Source organism: Drosophila albomicans, chromosome 3 (genome assembly GCF_009650485.2).
Source record: "Drosophila albomicans strain 15112-1751.03 chromosome 3, ASM965048v2, whole genome shotgun sequence".
Taxonomy (NCBI): Eukaryota; Metazoa; Arthropoda; class Insecta; order Diptera; family Drosophilidae; genus Drosophila; species Drosophila albomicans.
The window spans coordinates 23,984,180-24,007,966 of NC_047629.2; the positions used below are offsets into that span (position 1 = coordinate 23,984,180).

A 23,787-nucleotide genomic window follows, 5' to 3' on the forward strand; every position below is an offset into this window, starting at 1 on the left:
GAAATATTGAAACATGGAGATACGGGAATATAGAAATATTCAAATATTGAATTATGGAAACATGTTAGCAATTTAGAAATATAAATATATACTAATATAGAGAATTACAGCTTCAACAAAAACTTCATTTTGAAACTCTCTTTTATTTAATTAGATTTTTATTGGATTTCATGAAAAACGAACTCGAACGTAATTAATGTTAGCACAGGAAGCATTTAAATGCATCTGCAGATAAATGAAGCTGTATAATTCACATTTGTTGGCTAGCAAACACACAATCAAATTAGAGATGATTTAGTTAATGTTGCAATTGAATAATATTAATAGCATCACATACTAAATTTATTAGTTTTATAGTATGGCATTAAATTATTGCTTGTTGAGCATTACACATACGCACTGTTGACACAAACAGACGTATGAGTAATTATTTGACATTAAGTTGAGAAACTGCAAGCAAAAAAACTTTTGATTAAAATGTCATGAGAGACGCACATGCTGTGTTTGCTTGGGTGAGTTGCATTTGCCGAGCTCGGTGAATGTTGCAGCGTTAATAATCAGAAATACACACACTCACAAGCGACGTAGAAAATAGAAATTGTTGTTGTCTTTGGTGCAGAATGTTTGCGGCATAATGCGCGCCTTTGCCATTTTGTTGTTGTTCTTGTTGTAGTTGTTGCAAGTGCACCTCACTGAGCTGACAATGCGCAGTGCTTGTAAATCCACAACGCGGCAACATAACGAACCACAGCAGCAGCAGCAGTGGCAACTACACCATCACTACCAGCCGCAACACGAATAACAACAACAACAGCCACTCGCTGTGAAAAATTCAATTACAAAGTCGCCCAACTGCAGCCGAAGAATGCAAATTTTCTTCTATTTTTCTCTTCTATATTTTCTTTTTTTTTGTGCTTTCTATCTGGGATTGGGGCAAATGCAAATGCAAATGCCGCAACAACACAACACACAGCAACAGAGCGAAGCGCAAAATAGAACAGAGCAGACCCAACAAGAGACAGCAGCCAGTTTTGGTGGTGCGTTGCGGTTATATTGCAACAGACCCAACAGTTGTTGTTGTTGTGGTTGTTGTTGTTGCTGGTATTGCTGCTTCACCGAGTTGAGTTGAAGCGAACTATGTGAGGAGAACTGCGAGAAACTGGGAAATATTCGCTGAATTCCGTTCACAGTCACGTGTGAACGTGACAAAACTGCCACGATGATGCGTTTCGGCCGGAATGAGCCAGGACAATGTGAACTTGCATTGTCCTCACGCAGTTGGTTATTTGCTGCCTTTGCTGCTCCTGCTGTTGTGTTGTTGTTGTTGCGCCTTAGTCGGGTCGAGTGAAGAACCGCAAATGCGATATTCTCAGACCCATAGTTGGTTGAGAATGCGAGTGTCGGTGGGGGCTGCTAAATTTCTTATTCACAGACAGCAATTTCTGTAGATTCCAACTGCAAATAGATTGACAATTGATGCACTGCCAACTGCGAACAATTGTGTCAACATCAGCAGCTCTATTCACACACTTGATCCTCCGCCTTTCATCTACCATTTGTCTGGCAATATTGACACTTTGTCATTATTATTTTAATTACATTACTTATTTGTTTATCCCATACAAATTGTATGTTTAAATTCAACTTATGTTGCAGGTGCTTTGACCAAGTAAATATCGTAATTTAATAGATCTGTAAACTTTAATTAATAATTGAAAGGTATTTTATGCAAACATGATAAAAACACTCTACAGACTTGTAAGCTGCTTAAATCAATTAGAGAAATTTTCGAAAAGCTAAGAGCTTTCATTTACTCGTACTTATTGTAAATTGAAATACGTAAAACATAAATTTCGTAAATTAACTACTGAGTGAGAGTGAGAATTGACAGCCCTTGATGATGGCAGTAATTAATGTGAAAGTTATTCCCATATTGATTTTGAATTTCAATTTCAAACAATGGCCAAATACTAAACCTATTTGCTGTAAAGCACTTACACAGGTCTCTCAGGACAACCCAAAAAACACGACAATGCCATTTGCAATGCCATCACGAAAATCAAAATCTCTAATATTCTACACAATTTTGTGGCTTAAGAGTGGGCGAGAGAGAGCGGAAGAGAGAGATTTGGAGGAATGGGTGTTAAATTCGTATGCGTGACCAATTGAAATGTAACATTTGACTTAATTGACTTGCCGGTAAATGCCAATCAAGGCCAAAAAGCAAACCAAATGAAACCAAAACCAAATCCGTTTGCCCAATGCAATTATGTTTAATTGTGAAATATTATTTGGTTTACACAAATTACGCACTGCAAATGAGATTCACCGAAGCACAGACGTGTTATGCGGTTGCTTTAATGGCAAAATGCGCCATGTCCCTTGTTTAGCAGAACCTGAAAATCAACTAAAAACAAACCACAGACTTCTAAAGTGTACTCCGACAATCCCTTTCTCTCACTCTCTCTCTCACTCTCTCTCTCTCTCTCTCTCTGTTTTAATATGAAATGAACATATTTTTTGCCTGCGTAAACAGCGAATGAAAAAGTACGTACTTATTTAATTTGCATACTCTTATTCGGAGCAACTCGAATTATATATTACATATGATATGATAATTACAAACTTTAAATAAATAAGAAATAAACTTAATAAATATTTTTATATTCCATTTTATTTGTGGATTAAATAGGCGTCCAACAATTCCAAGAAATTATATGAATCTTATCTTAACACAGCAAAAAGGCATTAAATAAATAAATGAAATAAATATTTGTTTACTTCATTTTATTTTGAGATTAAAACGGCGTCAAAAAATATATATGAAACTTATCTTTAAACAGCAGCAAAGCATTAAATAACTCCAAAGGGCAATTGCACTCACAATTATCAGTGCTTATCGCCGAATAATTAAAATCAATTGCGTCATTAATATTTAATTGTATGCGATATGAAATTCAACTGGTTAATTATAGCAAAGTGATAAAGCAAGGTGTGGCGTATACGTAATATGCATATACCATAAGTAGAGCATTTGATAGTTACCGGGACGCATAGCGCAGTAGATTAAATAGCAGTTGCTGCAATAAATGTGCACTACATGTACAAACTTTATTATCAATATTTGTGCAGATTTAATAAAGTATTCTCTACAAAAAAAAGTGAGCTACTCATTTTGATGTCATTAAAAAGAGTAAATTAACTTCGGTCAGCAAATAACACAAGAAAAATGTTAATATACATTAATGTTTTTTGTGTTATTTGTGCTTTGTTTTATTTGTTAACAACACGTGTGTCAACAATTTCCAGAAATACGTGTAATAAACAAGACAATATTTACATATTTATCCTCTTTTTTGTTGTTGTTGGTACGAGAAAGACAACAAATTTGATGAAAATTATGCGCAGATTTTTGGGCAAATAAGTACAACTGAGATTGCTCAAGGCCACAGCAACATCAACAGCACCAGCATCAGCTGAGAGGAGGAAGGCAGGCTGGATGCAGGGGTTAGCGCATCATAATAACGTTATATAGGCGCCTTAATTAGCTGTGTCATTTTATGCAAATGGGTGGTAAGGGGCGAGCAATAGGACTGAGGCTGTGCGAGTATTCAGCAGCGCTGTTCTGCCCGCCTGCTGCTAATGAAAATCCCAATGAAAAGATATTACGATATTACGTATACGCAACGCTTATGCGCATTCAAATTAATTGACTTCATGCTGTTATTGTTTATCCGTCGACAGACAGCGCATATATTAACACATTTTAAAATGTGCTCTTCTCTCTCTCTCTCTCTCTCTTGCAGGCGGCACTGTGGCAGCCACAACAGCACCAGCAACAGCCGCAGCAACAGCAGTAGAAGAAGCATCCGCAATGGCAACAACCACAACAATGGCGCCAGGACAACAAGAGCACAGCGCGACGTCGTCGTTGTCGTCAGGCAGCCAAAGTGAGGCATTACAGCGGCATATAAATCAAAATTTAATTATGTCACAAGCGCTCGGGCTCGGCTCGAGCTTTGCCGCCGCCTCGGCGGCCGCACTGACAGCGCCCGAGCAACGCTCGACAGTCTCCTTGCAGTCGTCATCGTTATCTAGTGGTGGCAGTGGAAGTAGTGCTAGTGGCAGCAGCATAACAAGCTTCGATTCCAACAATTTGATCGATGACAAACGGCAGCAGCAGCAGCAACAGCACGAGCTGCCTCAGCTGCATCACCAGCAGCAACAGCAGCAGCAGCAGCAGCAGCAACAGCATTCGCGCATTCAAGCCAAAGACACAGCTGGCCCGTATCCAATACCTGTGCACGTCGAGAACCATTTGGAGGCGACGCATGGCATCGATGGCGCGGATAATGTGTTCGGCACGCCCATGTACTTTGGCACCGAGAACTCAACCGTGGTGACGACACAGATTGGCGCCACAGCGCACGTTCCCTGCACGGTGCATCACATTGGCGAGGGTGTGGTAAGTAAACACATGCCATTCACTGCTGAGGTGTATATTACTCTGTCCCTCTCCCTCTCTCTCTTTCTGTCTGTCTCTTGATTGAGTCATTCCAGCCACCATTTGCCCATTGTTTTAATATTTTATTTAAAATCAATTCATCAGCTGCTTTGTTTGACTTGTGGCCGACTGTCGAGCACACCGAGCTTCAGTCTCTCGATTCTCTGTTTCCCACTTGCAGTCAATTCATCTCAGTTCCTGCTCTGTCGTTTACCTCAGCTCCTGGCGCATAAATTAATAAAGTGTCATTCACATTGGCAAATAGATCGCATTTGGCTTTTTAATTGAAAATGGAAATCTATAAAGATTGAGCGAGCAAAAAGAAAAATAGAGTTTGTATATAATATAATTGCAATTTTTATTATGCGGAAATATTAAAATTTCGGATGCTTTTTAGCAAATGTTTATTTGATAGTAACGTATTTATTTTATTTCCATTAATATACAACATTCTCTCTTGAGTGCAGTGCGGTCTCTTTAATTAAAAGTAAACCAATTTCATTCCAAAGTTGTCATCAATTTCTGAGCAAAGTCTTCTTTAATTGCAAATAACAGCTAGCACGAAAATTCATTCAATGTGAAGTTCAAGTTTATTTACCACTTCCAAGTGCTGCTTCTCTCACATACAATTTGCTGAAAGTTAATTAAATTTTTTGCTCAATGAGTGCACTCTAGTGTGTTATCGTAACTATATAGAGCGTTTGGCAAAGCTAATATTATGCTAGACAGAGCCAGGTGAGGGAAGAGACAAGAGGACTAGAGTTTGATGAGAATCCTTTTGCCATTTGCCAGCTGCATAACAAATTACACCTTAAGGTAATGCACATTAACTACAAATAATCGAGTAGATGACATAAGGGCAAGAGGTTGACAGAGAGATAGAGCAGAAAAGATACGAGCGAGAGGCGGATGGGCATTGCAAGGCCTCAAGTGTTATTAATTTTCCGCTTGTCTAGAGTTATTACTCATACGCAGCGTCTGCCGCACGCACGTCTCGCATATTTGTATACGAGACCCAGACGTTGTTCTGGGAATTCTCTGGGCCTCCTCATATGTGTTTATGTCTTGTCATGCTGGACACGATTATGACCGTGTCTTGTCCGCCCAGTCTTCCTGCTCTCGATGAGTGTGTGCGTGTCTGGTTTAAATTGACGATTTCATAATTGTGCCTTCAAGTGTGCAGAAGTTAATAAGCACTTAAGCGCCTGTAGGCCTTTGCTGGTTTTGGTCGTCCTATAGGCTCGTAACTCCGTTCATCGTTTCAAGCCACACAACAGTGCGGCCTTTTGGGCCACACTCGACAAAGTGTGTTAATACGCTCTCTGCGCTGCTGTGTGCGAGTGTGTTTGGTTAGCCAGTTTGCACTCCACTTCAGCAGTACAATCCCAGCCCAGCACAAACCCAACTCGAGCTCGAGCTCGTGCTCAAGTGTCTTTGGGGTTGGCTGAACTGAAGTTGGCCCTAGTGTCAGCAGTTGCTTAATAAGTCAGCAGTTAGTTGAGATTCCTAATGACCCTCACATGCATTGCACACTCTGCTGTGTGTGTGTGGCAATTGCAGTTGATGATATTGCTTCTAGGGGTTTATTTACTTATAGAGAAGATATTGCTGGAAACTTGCTGGAGCAATGAGGCGTGAGCATTGTGCAATGCTGATGAAATTCATTAGCGAAATATGCATAGCATACTTTGAGGCGACAAAATGGCACATTACACATACGCCACGTAATTCCCAAACATTCAAATTAGAAACACACGCTAAGCAAATTTCACAGATAACTACGCACACACACTGAACGCAATCATTACAGTTATCGGTTCGGGTTTTGCCATTCACATACCGTGTTCGAAGCCTTGATTTTGCCATTTGGCACTGTTGCTTGTGTCGACAGTTGCGTATTGATATAAATGCATTTACATATTGTTGCATTTTCCTATGCATTCTCATTTATATACGCTTTAGTGCGTTGTTTCAGTCACTTCTTCACACCTGCTGCCTGCATTGCATTAATAACGACTGAAATTTATGAACAGGCATTAAGTGCACGACAGTAAAATGAAAATGTAGTATGCCAAAAGGAAGTTAAATGAATAGGAAACTTGTATGCACAAAGAAGATACACATATTGATATTAAAGGCAACTCCTTTTCATGTAAAAATTTTAACTCTACCATCTAAAAATACCCTGTACAACAAGCTGTGAGTGCTTTAAGTAGCAACTCACCGATAACTTTCCACTTTGTTTAATCGAGAAAATCAGCTAGTCGAGTTCATTTAACTAATGCATTGCTGTTTTTTCAGAGCTCTTTGCTCTATTGTCTTGTGCTCGGCAAAGGTTTGCGCCCCTTTGACTATGCTTTGGGTTTCATGTTTGTTTGTTTGTTGCACCCCGAAATGAAGACTCTTTTGGGGGTTGCTGCCAACTCTAAACATTTCCGCGCATTTTCCAGCCCCTTGCCCGTTATTGTTGTTGCTCTTGGTATTGTCGTAAATTTTGTTCAGCTTCAGACGACAATAAAATGCAGGAAACATTAAATAAATGAATTGCTTCCGCGAGAAGAAAATGTGCGCCTTTTGTTTCAACCATTTTGCTGCAATTTTAATTTTAGTCGCGCCGTGATTTTCCACTAACTCACCCCCCCCGCAAGTCAAATTTGTAAATTGTTATTGCCGCACAAATAAATTGTTTGCCGCTTTTAGTCAGATTTCTTCTAAATTGATTTGCATCTTTAAAAGCTTTTAAATTTTGCACTTTAAATTAATGTCAGTTTTCACAAAGCATTCTTTCAATTAAAAATGGAAGTCGCTTTATTATCAGATTTTAAATGCAATTAAATTATTAAGTTTGCAATTGGCATGACATACAATGCTGTTGCAGTTCAACACGCAATAAAACAAATCTGCGATAGTCAAAGACAGCAGTAGCAGCAGCTGCAGCTGCAGATGCAACAGCAACAGCAAATATCAGTAAATTTTGGAGCAAATTTAAAGCACATAAATCAAATTGCAGTCATGTGCACAGCAAAAACAAAGCAGCAAGCTCAAAATGTTATGTGCTGCTGCACAGAAAGAGAAAGAGCGAGAGAACGAGATTGCAGTCAAGAAGAGTGGGAGAAAAAGAGTATAAGAGAAAGAGAGAGAGGCAAAACCCAGTGGAAATTAGAAATTACGACACATTTTGGCCAGACAGAGTCGACATTAAAATATGTCATTAGAGAATTAGTCCATTTCAGTGTGTGAGTGCAGCTTAAATGGCATTTAAAATAAACTAAGCAAATACACATACGTCGTATACGTAACGTCCGTCGTGTATGCTCTGTGCCGTATAACGTTTACGTAGCTCGGTCGATCTCGTCTAAGCTGAGCAAATACGTGAACGCTGTCAGCTATCAAGCGTGCTGCTGCCTTTAGCATTCACTTTGACCGAGTTACCAACCGGTTACCAGCCTCTCCACCTCTTTCTCTGTTACTCTTTGTCGCCCCGTCACTTGGTACATATAAATTGAACTAAATCAGCAGCTACAACAAATGTAGCAACAGAATGGGGCAAGCAGCAGCATCATCAGCAGTTGCAACTAAAAATTGTTTGTGTATATTCGTATGTGTGTGTGTGTGTTGTGTGCGGCATCCTGTGCGACTTGAGCACTTAATTACTTGCTAGATAAATTGTCGTTTTTAATGTCTAGACTTCTAGATATTTTCATAGAGAAAAGTGGCAGTAATTAAATGTGCTCACAGCATGACATAAAGTTGCAGCAATAGCAGCAATAGCAAATGCCAAAAGCAGCAGCTTTAATTCGAAAAAGTAGAAAGCAAAAATGTCAAAGAGCATTACATTTGGAAAACGTAATTTATACCCTGTAGCTAAGGCACAAGAGCTTAACAGAGTATTCTTTAATTGAATGTGGAAAGTAAGTTTGTTATTCAGCAGCTATTATTAGCGAAAAAATATATATATTTATAAGAAACCCTGGATACATGTATATATTATTTTGATGTTACTAACAAATTAAAGCAAAATAAAAGAACTTTCATTAATTGATGGTATTGTGTAATAAACTGTATCAAATTAAATTTATTCTTTACTAGTGTTTACTTTTTATCATTTTTAATAATTTATAAGAAAGTGTAATAACGATTAAGCTTAAAGCTAGGTGCAGCGTAACTTGCAGTCGCTCATTTATTTCTTTGTTAAATATTTCCAGATTAGCTTAAGAAAATATAATTATATTTCAGCTAAAGGTGAATCTTGACTAGCCTAGACAAGCATGCCGCTTCTTCTCTTCCTTCTTTTCTGCACATACTCAATGCCATACCCATCACACTCACACACACCCAACTCATTCAAGAGTGCAAATATTTTCCAAGCAACTGCAGATAAAAATGCCGAAATTGGTATTTTATGAAAATTAACGCTCAAGGGTTTCCTCTCTTGCTCAACTTGGTCGGGTGACTGTCGCCTGGATTTGCTGGTTAGCCCGCAGTTAGATAAGTCGTTAAGATAAAAAAAGGTTACGCAAATATTTAAGCCCCAGCCCTGGCACACATTCACTCTCCTTCTCTCCTCCTCATCGTTTCTATCTCTATCTCTCTATGCACAATAACTTGTCTGTGTTTGCTTGTTAGAATTTTAAAAGTTTAAGATCAGATATGACGGCAAATGGCATTGTCCAAGGCACAAACCGAAAACAGTAATAACAATTTAGAAAGAGCTGCTAGATTCGAAAAGGCTGGCCAAATACCCTGTAGAGCTGGCAAGCAAAATTCGCAGAAAAAAATCGTTAAAATCAAAGTCAATTGCGGTAATGAAGAATTCTAGGAAAACTTCAAATTTTAATTTGAATTTGTACTTCCACATAACACGAATACATTTACATGGAATTTAATTTAATTACATTGAAAATAATGTTTAATTCTAAAAATAGCTTTGATTCTGTCTTTGCATATAAAATATAATTTTATGGAATCCTTTCATTGTTCTCAGCTTATAAATTTGTTACAAACTTTATGTACAATAATTTAGAAATGAATTTCATGTTGTAAAAGCGGAAATTAATTTTGCCACTTAACTGTTTCAACTTTTCGCGACTGCAAACTATATCACATCCTTTTTTGGGGATTCATTCTATACAGGATATACGAGGCAGGCATACATTGATGAGGGTTGCCACTAAATTTGCCACATTTGCCGCTGTTGCTGTTGCTGTTGGGAATATCTAAACACCCGTCTAACTGGATATTCTACAAGATAGAACAAGAGTTCGCGTTTTTAATCAAAACAAGCACATAATTTTGTGCCTAATAATTTGTATTTATTTAGACAACAAGGGGGCAAAAAATAAAATAGAATTTCGTCTAGAGCAAGCAATTGTTTTTCTGGCTCCGTTTTCCTTTAGTTGTCCATAAATTATTGTTATTATTTTTCGTGCACATGAATTACGTTTTATATGCATGCCGAGAGGCGCAGAAAGAGAAAGAGAAATAGGCCATATAATAATGCTATACACCCGTACAGTCACATATATATTCTATATATATTTGTATGCGAGTATTTCGTACCATTTTTATTTGAAGTTTGTTTATTGTTGCGTCGAGTTTTGCTTCAGGCTGTTGTTGTTATTCTTGTGGCTATTGTTGCCTGTTTTTATTGCTCACATTTTTGTTCTGTGCCAGCTTTAAGGCACACTTGCACTCATGTGACACACACACACTAGTACAAACACACATCGAGTGAGACCAACAATAAGGCCTGCAACATGCCTCCGACGACGACGACTTCTTCGTCAGTGAAAAAACATAAAATTATAAATTATATAATATTTGTACTGCTTGCCATTTGACTGGGCGAAGTCACCACAGTCTCTGCCATATGTTTGCGCCCACTGGTATTGCCTGTTATTGTTCCAAGTGACCTCCAAGTTTTTCCTAGTGTGTGTGTCTCTTACATAATGCCATAACAATTTATAACTTTTAAATAAGACATACTAAATCAACTGAAGTCTTAAAATGATTTCGAGTTTTCAAATGCTTAAAGCATAAATGACAAAAAGTCCCGAAAATACTAATATAATGTCAGCTATATATTTGAATTTGAATGCTTAATCTCATATGTTATCTCAGAAAGATATGAATATTTACCAGAAGCTTGGTTTTTGCATTACTTTTGAATAAATTATTAAAGTGCAGTTCAGACTCTAGAAAACTCATTTATAATTCAAAGCAGTTGCAAATGTTCAAATATAAAATCTTGGTGCTTCAACTTAGAGAACTTTAAATTTATCATTCAAGAATTAAATTACAAATAATTTATATTTACGTTATACATTTGCCAACAATAAAAACTTTTGTTTAGAGTAGTATTAGTATCTTAGATAGTTTCTTTATTCATTAAAATGTGATTTCATGAATTATTCTCAACTGCTTCAAGTGCTCATGCATGGAAATTAAGCAGCCCATTTTGTGTGTTTAAGTTTTGTTTTTATGCATTTTCAAGTGTTCATTAAAATGTTTGTTGTTGATAATGAAGGCGAGTCCAAAAGCAGCGCCTGCTTTACATAATATAATATAATTTGTAATTCCCAACTGTTTGCTATATACGCAGTCAAATATACTCGCATCGTAGTAGGCATTGAGTGAGCCATCTTGTTGGTTAGACCAAAAGTTTCTAACAAGCAATTAGCCTGGATTCTCTAGTCTCTTGATTGTGTGCTGCAATACTTGCATTTCATCATAAAGCATGTAACTTCAGGAATTTGTCGAGTCTTGAGCTGGCAATTAAATGGCTAAAACTTGGATGCCAGCAACCACATTGTCAGCTCACATCCTTTGTGTGTGTGTTTTGGATGCGCTCTCTGGTCTGGTGTCTGGTCTCTGGGTTTATACAGCATTAACTAAGCATCAGTCACTTAGCCTTTTTCTGTGTGGATGAAGGCGTGGCCGACGCAGACCGAAAAGTAAATGTTGCTCGAAATTGCCTTAAACCTTTTTAATGAATACAAATCATTATCACTTTGTTCACTAGCATCCCTCAACCGTAATTACACCAAGTGAGGGACGGTCTCGCAGTTTGTCAGCTAATAAGGCATTCCTTCGCTGGCCAAGACACACAACTTGATAAAGGCTCGAGAATCAGGCTGAGGCTGATGTTGTTGATGTTGATGTTTGAAGCTGCTCGCCCGCAGTGAGTAAATGAGTGAATGAGTGAATCTTTTGTTCTGGCCTGTCGTTGCCTGTCACAATGTTTATTAAAACAAATGCTACAACAAAAGGCAACAATTTTTGACCCAGATTTTCATTCACTTGTTCGGCTGTGTGTGTGTGCGAGTGTTTGTGTGTGGGCTAAATGGCTTCATCATTTCTATAAAGTTCAGTGTGTTTTGCGACAAAAGACGTCAGGGTAGAGCTGAAACAATTAAGCATCGCTGCAAGTTTTTATGATGTGGGTCCCAGTTGGAACTGAGGCTGAGCAGGCTGGTGTGGCAAAGGTGAAGGTTCAATGCCGACAAATAAATTAAGAAAGCCTCAGCCTCTGTCCATGCATCTCTTCTTCCCTTTTCACCCAGCTTCAACCCCAGAGGCCGCAAACAAAAGTTGAGAAATGTTTTGCGCTGTGCTGCATTTAAATTTTAATTATTTTAATTGCAATGCAATTACGATGACTACAACAATTATTGTTGAGCATAAATAAGCGACCAAAGGAAATGGAAAAACATAATGAAGAGGAGAAGAGTCTAAAGGGACAGATAGCGTGTAAAGTGTTAAGGCTCACACCACATTTAATTGATTTATGCATGCAGAACAAGACAGTTTTTTTTACTTTGCACATTTTGATTGTAATGCGCGCTCTTTGTGCCCTTCATCATGCTACCCTAAATCCCAAATCATTGCAGCCCTCAGGCACTCATAACTCACACTCAGGCCATGCCAAACCGTTCACATCACATCTCGCAGTTAATGGGCTGACAGCTGCGCTGAAAAGTAGGCTATGATAATTTACATTTTCAAGTTTCGGCCCTTTTTATTGAGCAGCGCAAAAATATGTGTACATATTTAATGACGACCTTCGTTTTTAATTAGACAGGCTAATTTGCGGTACAATTAGCAAATGCTCAGTGTTTAATTATGCATTAATTGCATTTAATGCGCACTTCCGCTCAAATAATAATGAATAATGCGCAAAGTTCATTCGAAGGCTGTCAAATTGCACCGAGCATGAGTATTTTCCCCAAGCAAGATTTTCGCGCTTCAAATCATTTATTAATTCACAAGCACACAGCGCGCCAATTCCCTTTAGATACGTAGTAAAATGCAAAAGGAAGAAAAATACAAAACAATAAGCAGATTCGTTTGGTTGAACTTGAAAAAGACGCACAAAGTTGGAATTTACCCAAAAAGTTGTAGCTGGAGGAAAGTTTTCTGCTTGGGTTTTTTTGTTTTTTTTTTTTTTGCTGTTTTTATGGCACGGTTGTTGACCCAATTTGGGGCAATAGTTTGTTATGGATATGCGAGCACTTGAATGCCCATTTACACACACACACACATTTAGTTAGTGTTCATGTACAGTCGCTGCAAAATATTTTCGTTCATTTGTGCAACAATGGCAATTTTCGACGAAGACCAGGGACAGAACTGCTGCAGCATTGCCGAGCACAACAAAATAGTTATCAACATGCGCACACAAACACATATGCAATAAACACACACTCACACACACATACACATATCGCACACAGTGCGCACTAAATTGAGCGTATTTGTGTGCAAAGTTTTTTACACTTAAAACTCCGCAAAAAACTTGTGTAAATGTGTATACAGAAACATGTGTGCGACTCTGTGTGTGTGTGATGTGTGTATGTGTGTGTGCTATTCGAATGGCTGCCAAAAAGCAGCATCTAAATAGAATTTTATTAAAATCGCTTGTTAAAAACTTTTTGCTGTTTTTTATGGTAAAAAGAGTTGTTGCCAATTTTTACCTTCGCTTTGGCTGGTTTTGTTGTTTGACCGTTTGCTACGGCTTGTGGCAACGGAAATTGGTTAGACAGAGCGAAATAAAGCATACAAAATGCTCGTCAATAACATGCAACAACACCACCAGCAACAACAACAACAACAATGGCAACAAAAGGCAATCTAAAGTTTGTAGTGCAGAAACAACAAAATGCGTATTGTAAAACTCTCTGCAAATCGGTTTGTGTATCGAATGTGAGTGTGTGCGCGTGTGTGTTTTGTTTGTATGCCGCGGCATGGCTCCGCCCACTTTGAACGCCCAATTCTCCTGCAGTTAGACAGTTTGCATATGTACCCAGCTGTCGAAAGATGGCAAGCTGATAAGTGCCAACTCTGCTTCTCCTTTCCACTTCTTTTACCTTTGCCGCCGCATAAAAAAGCGCAGACAAATCGCAGCGTAAATAAGTATGCCAAATTCTTTTTTTGGTTTGCATTGGCAGAAGTCGGAAGGATTGGCTAGAGGCGCTGCTGTTGGCACTTAGGGGAGGCGAAGCGACAGACAGGACGACAGACAGGACATGTAGTTAGCATAAATTTGCCATAAATTTGCTAACAAGTGATTTGTGGCTGGGGCGAAGCGACGCTGCTTTTTGGCCATAAATTAAATGTAACTTTTTATTTTGCATCTTTTCTGTTTGGTGTTTAAAACAAGCAGAGAAAAAGGTAAAAATGTAAACAATTATCTGCGCGCTCGCAGCTGCAACACACAAACACAGACACTGACACAGCTTCACGCACTCGAATCGAGGCAGCGGCAAAGTCAACAGACAACCGCAGCAGGCAGCCGCAGGAGGCGCCACGCATGCACACGTGACAGGCGCTGAGATTTATGCGGCATACACACGCACAGCAAATACGGACTACTCACTTATACACATACACAAATATTACACACACACACGCACACAGACATTCATATGCCATGCAAAGACACTTTGGCAAAGGAATTCGTATGCTTTTGATTAATTGCCGCAACATTTGATATTCGCTTCGTTTTTTTCCTTTCGTTTTTTGGTTTTGCTTTTGCTTTGCAGACACATTTTTGCCCGTGATGGCTTCACTTTGGCAAGACTCCACACTCCCTTCTTCTCCCCTCCCCCGCCTGATCACACACACACTCTTTACATGCTACAAGCTCATCCTTTCGCATTCCGCTTTACGGTTTTTGCCATATTTTTCGCTGGCTGCACGGTTCAGGGTTTATTTGCAGACACGTAGCAGTCCCAGTCTCGCAGTCGCAGTCACAGACAGAGAACTCCAGCAATCATAAATACCGAAAAAAATCATAAAAAAAAATTCAAGAAAAAATAGCTTGTTTGTTGGCCTGCCAAAGACTCTTGTATACACTTTCTTTTAGAACTAAAGTTTATCTTTGACCTACTTCAACTACGTTCTGAAGTGCTTTAATCCAACATCGCTCCTCACATAAAACATTGGCAGCAAACAAATTAAGACAGCAGCAAAGGCAGACAGACATTTGATGTAATTCTTTGATCAAACAACTGCTTAATTTATAAGTTCCTTTTCCTTCCAATGCGTAACACATTGCTTGCATAAATTAAAGTACTCTTTTGCCAGAGCATCTCAGATCTATCCATACATAGATATATCTGCGCAAAAGGTATGTGAGAGCAAAAGAAGAGTAGCTTCGGCTGCTGTCCCAGTTTTTGGTTCACATTGAATTTATGCGCAATTTATGCCTCACACTTGTGTTTTACTGTTGCAGATTGTATTGAATAGATATATTGATTTCATAACGTATGCGGGCCAGGCTTCCTCTAACCTTCCTCTAGTCGGAAAAAAAAATCTAGATAATAAGTGATTGTCGAGTTTTGCTGCTCTTGTTGTTCAACGATTCAATTGTAAATTTACCAAGGCGTAAAATATTTTTAATATAAATGAACACACGCACACAATAAAGTATAAGTATTTTTCGACAAGAGTCAAGCACAGATTTTCAAGGAATTTATGTAATTTGATTGAGACAACTTGCTTGTAGACAGGCACGTGAAGCATTTAAACAGCAATTGAACAAGTGATTGCTGCCCAAGTACTATATATTGCTGACGATTTAACAATTCGCTTTCAACTTAATTTCAACTTTTACTTTCACTTTCGCTTTTGCTTTCACTTTTCCTTTGCTCTTGTCATGTGCGTGTGTCAATATTTGCGCTGCGAGTGAAAGTTGCTACAAAGCTTTTTGCTTGCTTTTCTATTTCATTGCGTGTTTTGCTATTTTTTATACTTCGTTTTTTTTCGGCTGGCAATAAATAAAATTTTCTATCAATTGAAAATTGATTGATACACGCGCGCGTACTTGGAGCAAAGCAGACTCGAAGAACCAACCAGCAGATTCGTTCGCTGGGCACATCCTTTATGGCCTGGCCAGAAGAACACCATATGAGGCAGTATAACGCTAATAGATGTGGGCGTTCATCTGTGTGTGTGAGTAAGTGTGTGAGTTTCTGACTGTATGTGTGTGTGTGCGTAGGTGATGCTTGGCAAACGTAGCATAGACGATGTCGAAATCGAAATGATTAATGGTCATTTGAGATTAGCTAAAGTCGATACACAAGCGAAAGTGAGATGGCAAATGGAAGGAGGGGCGGAGAGTTATGGGCGTGGCATTTTGGGCTCAACATGTTTGTTGTGCTGCTGCTGCTGTGTGCGTTTGTTTGCCTGTATATTTACAGTTAAGCAGCCAATTTGAACTTTGAACCGTGGATCAATCAATCTGCTATTATGTTTATTATACTTTGTCCTGCTGCTGCCGCTCGCATTGTTATTGCTGCTTACAAGTAATTGCTTTTTGATTTTTTTTCCTCCTTTTTTCCACGTTTTTTTTTTCAGTTTATTTTTATGGGCTATGGGCCTTAAGTTGTATCTGCGTTTGATCTTTTGTTGTTGTTGTTGCTCTTTTTGAAAAATTGCAACATCATCGTGTTGTCGTTGTCGTCGTTGGAGTAGCAAATGGATTGATGAATTGACAAACATTTGTAGAGGACGAACGTTGGCACGCACGAATGGCCAATGCGGCGTTCTGCTCTGGCCATATGTTAAACATTTGCAGCTTTAGCAGGACTAATGTCCTGGGCAAATGCGAGAAAGAGAAAGAGAGGGTGAACGTTGCGTTGCTATTTGACTAATGGCGCCGCATTTGCGCCCTTTGGCCTCTATCCTCTATTTTCCATTTCCTTCGAGTTGCCATTTCTAACAAACATTTCGCAATTTTTTTTTTTTTTTTTCGTAGGTATCCTGGATACGCAAAAAGGATTATCATCTGCTTACAGTCGGCTTAACCACCTACAGCAGCGATGAACGTTTTAGTGCAACGCATTTGAAGCATTCCGAGGTGAGTCGAATTTCCACCTACGTTGCGTATACGTAACGTGCTAGCAACTAATGTTTCGTTTGCTTCCCCTAGGACTGGACCCTGCAAATCAAATTTGTGCAACAGCGCGATGCTGGCGTCTACGAGTGTCAAGTGTCCACGCATCCGCCCACCTCGATTTTCTTGCATCTGAGTGTTGTCGGTAAGTTGAAACATCACTTGACTTTTTGCCTCAATTGAGTTGCTGTCTGTATTTCTGTCTGACTGTCTGGCTGTGTGTATCCAGTCAAATGGTTTCTCCTCTGTTTTTTATGTATAATTTCACGCTTTGATGATTTGCCCATTGAAACTATTTACTTGCTGAAGCAAAAATAAATTGCTGGACAAGCTCTTAAAAAATCTCGACAAACTTCACTTTTGGGGCCAACGGAAAAACCGAATAAAAAAAAAACTCAAGTTAAATTGTCAACTCTCTCGCTCCGGCGACTCTGGTCAGGTCAACACAGACGTCTTCACACTCTTTCCCTTAGTTGACATTTTTGGTGCCGTTGCCTTTCGATGCGCTCATGCTGAAATTAGAAATGTCCATATGCCAGTTTGCCCAGAGTTGGCAAGCGAAACAAGTCAAGAAAAATAAAGAGAGATGAAAATGAAAAAACGAAAAGAAAAACAAAGATGCTGCACCTGCCCAAAATGCTCAAAATGGCAGCGACTCAGCAACTTAGACGTCCTCAGCTCTCAGTCCTCTCTTGTTCTATTTTTGGCCTTGGCCAAAAACGTTAACTGACACACATTATTCTGAATTTAACAAACAATTTACTTTGAATGTGCTGCGCCTAATGGCGTTTTCCTGCACAAAAACAAAAGGCTATATCGCAAAACACACACACGCATCAGATATAAAAAAAAAGTATGTTAGACATTTGGGTAACGCCCCGCATGAATTTGCACAGGCGACACACTTAATCAGATGCGTCCTTTTAACGCAGGATACACGTACATTATGAGGCATATTTAGCAGCTCAGCCAGAGCTGACTTGACAGTATTCATATGTGACTTGCGCTTGAGAGTAGCTTAAAAGAAGGCTGGACTTTGAATTATTCATTTGCAGTTAAATCAATTCATCATTATTTGGCGTAATTCATTTGCAAAATCTCTTTTTAATAGACACTTGACTGCAGATTGCTAAAAAGTAGAAGCATGGAAATAGAAAATAAAAATAAAATTCAACTTTTTGAGCTCTCGGTATATGATGTATTCAATTTGTGAAATTACTCTTGACTAAATTCTACTAGCAGCTATGCAAGAAAGTAACTAAAATATAGCAAAATATAAAGAGTTAGGACCTAAATAGTGATTTGGCAAAGATCTGATATGGCGTACAACATGTCGTATACGTAACATGCATATATCAAGTGTCGGCTTTAGTTTATGGCACTTGTGACACGTATTTGCATTTACATTTGATTAAATTTTGAATCTTTCATCTCAACTGCTCTTCCCCCTCTCTCTCTCTCTCTCCCCTCGCACACCAAATAATACACACTCGTACACACAACAACAACAACCGACAACGACAACCGATTGTGGCGGGAACGGCAATTCAATTTCCAAAATGTCATTCAATTCGGTTAGAAGCGCGCGCCGAAATATCAGGACCGCCAATACGTTATCTGACGCCGGGCTCAACGCTGCGACTGCAATGCCGCGTGGTGCAGAATACCGAGGCATCTGAATATATATTCTGGTATCACGACAACCGCATGATTAATTATGACATTGATCGGGGCATTAATGTGTCAACCGAACCAGGTGAGTGAATCGCTCTCTCTTTGTCTCTCTCTCTCTCTCTCTTTCGTACACACTCTCTGCATTTATTCACATTGCATTCTTTTGCGTCCATCATCATCCCGTTGCAGACTTTCAATCATCGGAGCTTACAATTCAACGCACCCGTCGCGAGCACTCGGGCAATTTCACCTGCGTGGCCAGCAACACGCAGCCTGCCAGCGTTTTGGTGCACATTTTCAAAGGTGAGTTTACTACATTTATTATCATTACGCGCGCTCACTTTTTATAGCGAATAACACATCTACATATATGTATGAATGATGTGTATGCATGCATGGGGATTTCGCTGGCAGCGCTTCAATCAACACGGCTATTAAATATATTTACATTTCATTTGCTGCCGTTTTATTAAATAAAGCAAATGCACAAATGCAATTCACGCAACACAACAAAAATTTGCAAATAAAATTAAAGTTTCAATAAAAGCGCCAGTCGAAGTAAACAACTGCTCGACTAGTTGATGACCTGGTTAACAGGCATACATTTATAAACTCTTTAGGCAACATTGTCGTTATTGTGATAAATAAGTAAGAAAGTTACAGTCGACTGTTACATACCCGCTACCCATTTTCAATGAGTGTAATATTGTAGTATTATTCTAAAAAGATACCAAATTAATATACCTATACCCGGTTTAGCTACGGGCGTCCATTTGTCTATGCTCTGCTCTTCTAGGGCCAGCAGGTTTAACCTACCTATCTAATATACCGAAAAATATAAAATAAATAAAATATACTAAGTTCAAAATATACCATAGAATAGAAAAATACCAGATACTAAAAGCTATAATTGGGTGAACTCTCTACGACTAATTTCAAAATATACCATTGAATAAAAATTTCCTGGTTTTTTAAAAATGCAAGTAATTTTCGACTGCGGAAGCCGTTTTTTGATATATTTTTTAAATTTGTCTGTTTTTTTTTAGATTTTTTTTCAGATTATTTGTGTTCTTTGACTTTAAGTATTGTCAAATTGTCGTATAGTATATATTTTTATATTACTTGTAAAACAACCTCAACAATTTTAGATATTTCCGAAATTTAATTTCGAGTCGAAAGGGTTAACGTGTATTCTACGCTCTTAAGCACAGCCTTTTCATACAGATGTAAAGGGTATTATGGTGCTAAATATACACGTGTATACTGTATGCATATTTGTTTTCGCCTATCTGTAACTGTATCTGTGGATTGTAGCTCTTTGGCAGTTCATATATCAAGTGGTGCACAAAAAATAAAGAGAACAATAAAAGTAATTTATGAAAATTACAGAGCCGCAGGCGTGCGGATTAAAAATGCTCGCACCACCCACGTCGAGGCAGGCCATTAAAGTCAGGCAATAAACACTAAACCGCACACACACATACAGATGCAGGCTTAAAAGGAGCAAAGCTCGTAACTTATAAGGCAGCCAACATAAGTTGTGGAGACACTGCAAACGTTCATTAGCATGTGTTGTTGTTGTTGTCTCTTCTACCTGCTAGCTTAATTAATTTTAACACATTTTCTCGTGATATTCATATTGTATTTTCTTTTTTCTCTTCTCTTCGATTCTCTTGTTGCCTTTTTCATGCATTCAGGCGATAATCCTGCGGCCATGTATCACGGACATGTGGGTGGCTCAACAAAAACGACGCAACGTCAGCTGCACAATCTGATGGTATTAATTGCCATCGGCTATCGGATATTCCACACAAATGTTTATATCAAGATTGTCTAAGTCTAAGACGAGGAAGGTCTCGAACCAATTAACAAAGCTCTGGCGCATTTGTAACTAAATTCATCAACAACAACAACAAAAATGGAATCAGTAGAATTACGAGTATAAGAAGAGATCCTTTCGCAGCAGATAACATACATACATATGTATTATTAATGCAATGCAAATGAAACTAGGATATCAACTATTCAACTAACTTCGGCGTGAGTGTCAGTGTGCGTGTCTGTTTGTCTGTCTGTGTGTACAACTACTTTTATTTGTATGTGTGCATGTTTGTAATGTTTTTGATGAAAAGCAAGTGTCACAGGATAATACTACCAGAACTACAAACAAATATATCGTATATACATAGAGACAAAAAACGTATCCCTTGACAGCACTTTTTTCGGGTCTTTCATTTGCTTGCTTGCTTTTTGTATGGAGAGGCATGTCAAACATTTGCCACTGCGCTTTTTCCATTCTTTACCAAACCAAAAACAATCCAAGTTCGTATATTTATAAAAGCATTATAATAAAATACCCAAAAGAAGAAAACCAAAAAAATAAATAAATAAATATTTCCTGTGCATTTATTACTTGAAAGTGTATTAAAAAATTCAAAACTAAAAGCGTTAAGAGCTTTTATGTAAGTGATTTTAAGTCAACTTAGCATTAAACATCAACATAAAATACTAGTAATAATATTTAATTATAATCTTAATATACAATCTATATAAATATTTAACTAATTAGAATGCAAATCTAACTAAATCTCTTTTATAAAACAAATTAGTTTTACAATCGAATAATAGAAAGGAAAAACTTCACTTCGGTTCCCCGAAGACGGATTATTTCTGCAGTATCAATTGGAATTTATATCTTTAATCACCTACGAGAAGAGTCTAAATATCAAGGACAAAGCTTTATTCTTCATTTTATTTTAATTCCATTCTTCACACTTTTACTTCCACTGCAGACATATTTCTCAAATTTTGTCACCTACAACTTGTAAATAAATTTCTAGTTTTGTTACTAAGCTTAAAATTTAATTTCGATAAAGAAAAAGTTCCACAAAATTGTTGAGAAATAAGTTATTGTAAATATATTTTTGTTAACAAGTAATAATATAGCAAGAATAAAAAAGATTAAATAATCAAATAAAAAAGAATCTGAAAAGACAAATAGTGTTAAACATCACCAAAAGAAAAAGTATAAGACTTTTGGCCATACGGAAATGTGTTGGTAATCAAAAGAACAAACAAAAGCAGCAGCAAACGAAACAGAGTAATCAAAATAAACTATTATATAGCATAAGCCTAAGATGACAACAATTTTTAGTGCTCGTATTTTGGACGAAGGACTAAACTCTGAATATCGAACTAAGAAACTTCAAGGAATTCTGAAGTTTGCCCTAAAACAATTGCAGTGTAAATAATAATTATAATTGATGTGTACAAGAAATTAAATCGAAAATTCATTCAAGATCGAGAGAAATGAAAAAGGCAAATGGTAAATGGAAAAGGAAAAAATAATATAATATCTAGCGATTAAGTATGTGTAGTTAAATGTAATAAAAATTACAAAAATCAACAAGATGAACAAACAAATAAAACATAATAAAATTATGCAAAACCAATATTTATTGATTTATGAATGCTGCACTGATAGCTCTACCACACCGTCAATCCTTAAGCTCACATTTTGATTAGGTTTGCAGTTTGAAGTGTCTGTCGGGTGTGCAGATTGGCTTATGCAGGATGGCCAACAATGGTTCCCGGCTAGACGCGACTGGGTGGGGCGAAACGGAGGAGGAGGAGGCACATTGTTTGCACCGCCAAGCTGCTGTCAACAGGCAGAGCCAATAGCAACAACAACGACAACGGCGTCAACATCAACAGCAGCAGCATCAGCAGCCATCAACATCAGCAACTGGGGACCAACAAGAGCAACACGAAGTGCAGTTCATTTTTCTTCTTGGTGCCATTTTCTGCCAGAGCATCCTCCTCTTGTCTCTCCCATTGTGTCCTGCTGTAGCTTCAGTTAATAAAACTAAATTGTGTGCTGAGAATGATGACAGCGTGGAGACAACGCCGACGATGACGACGATGACGATGACAATGAACAGCCTGAGCAGCATTCTTATGCTCATGGTGTTGAGACCCAAGATGATGTTGCATACCCTGAGACGAGCGAAGCTTGGCAAACTTGTCATTGATGCTCCAGCACCACAGCTCCTATTCCAAAAGGCACTTGACTCACTTATCGCTCTGTGCTTAGGGCAAAAGTCTAAAGACAAGTTAATAGCAATCGAAGTAATTGCGTTTTAAATTTCTAAGCTAATCAACAAACTGCAAGTTCAAAGTACAGCATTGAAAAGTTTCACCCACAAAAACCATAGAACCAATATGCAAAATAGTTCTCGCTACGAAAAACTTTTGACCATTTAGCTATGCCAAGCATCCGATAAGCCCACAAAATAGTTCAATTAGTGTGGGTTTTCGATAGACTTCAACTTAATTTGCCAGCGTAATTAAATATACATTAAAGATACAAGCAAAGATAAACATTGGCTGGAGAAACTTCTGAATTCTTTATAAAACATGTAGGCAGACTTTCAAGACCTGTCATACTCAAGAGTTAATAATAAGGTTCTAATTTTATATTGTTTTCAACATAATTTGGGAAGACAGTTGACAAAACACGTTTTTTGCACGAAAGTAAAGTTCAGGTCCTGTAGGAAATACAATTTTAAAGTACTCACAAATAAACTTTTCATATATGCAAAAGACGCCCAGAAATTGTGGGTAGAGCAATGTATTATACGCATATTCATATCCGGCCCAAAGGTTTATATTTGTATTAAAGGTAAGATAATAAAGCAAACATCTTGCGGAAGTACGCCTTTAAGGCAATTTAACTTTGCTTCGCTTGGGACAATTTTACAAAAATTACAAAAAATTTGTAAATCATTTCTTCGTCCTGCGAACTGCCTAACAAAACTTGATCTTGTCATATAAAAATTTTCTTAAAAACATATTAAGCTAATAAAATATTCATCCACAAAATTCTTTACATATTTGAGAGACTTTGCAGGCACAAAATGTAAGTTTTTGATTTTTACTACGACAAAGAAAAGTCAATTAAAATTGCAATATGCCAAGAAACAGTCAATAATGAAAATGATACGTAGCCTGTGTGTATTGTGTGTCATTCTGTATGTCTGTGTTTGCGCAATCTTGAGCTCAAATTAATTGCATTATTTGCGCTGAGCATACAAAATTCCGCATTGACAAACGAAACCGCACAAAATGCTTTGCATTTGCCCAAACCCAGAAAGCCAGAAACCAAAAACCAAAAACCCGAAAGCCAAAAATCAACATGAGATGCAGAAAAGTTGCT

At 38.0% G+C, this 23,787-nt stretch overlaps 1 protein-coding gene across 9 annotated transcripts in view; it reads left to right on the forward strand.

Moving 5' to 3' along the window:
• The window catches only part of LOC117568896 (ecdysone-induced protein 74EF), an 80,816-nt gene extending 58,799 nt beyond the window's left edge, over nucleotides 1-22,017 (forward strand). The window contains exons 2-8 of one of the 9 annotated variants that reach the window (XR_007954940.1): nucleotides 3,807-4,465; nucleotides 16,761-16,862; nucleotides 16,935-17,043; nucleotides 18,478-18,654; nucleotides 18,762-18,875; nucleotides 20,270-21,630; nucleotides 21,698-22,017. Coding sequence is in view for 8 of the 9 variants with exons in the window: in XM_052004947.1 (XP_051860907.1) it covers nucleotides 3,561-3,573; nucleotides 3,807-4,465; nucleotides 16,761-16,862; nucleotides 16,935-17,043; nucleotides 18,478-18,654; nucleotides 18,762-18,875; nucleotides 20,270-20,409 (1,314 nt within the window). In the remaining variant the exon portion in view is untranslated. The other 8 variants (XM_034249799.2, XM_052004947.1, XM_052004948.1 and 5 more) reach the window with 8 other exon arrangements.
• The last annotated feature ends 1,770 nt before the right edge of the window (nucleotides 22,018-23,787 follow it).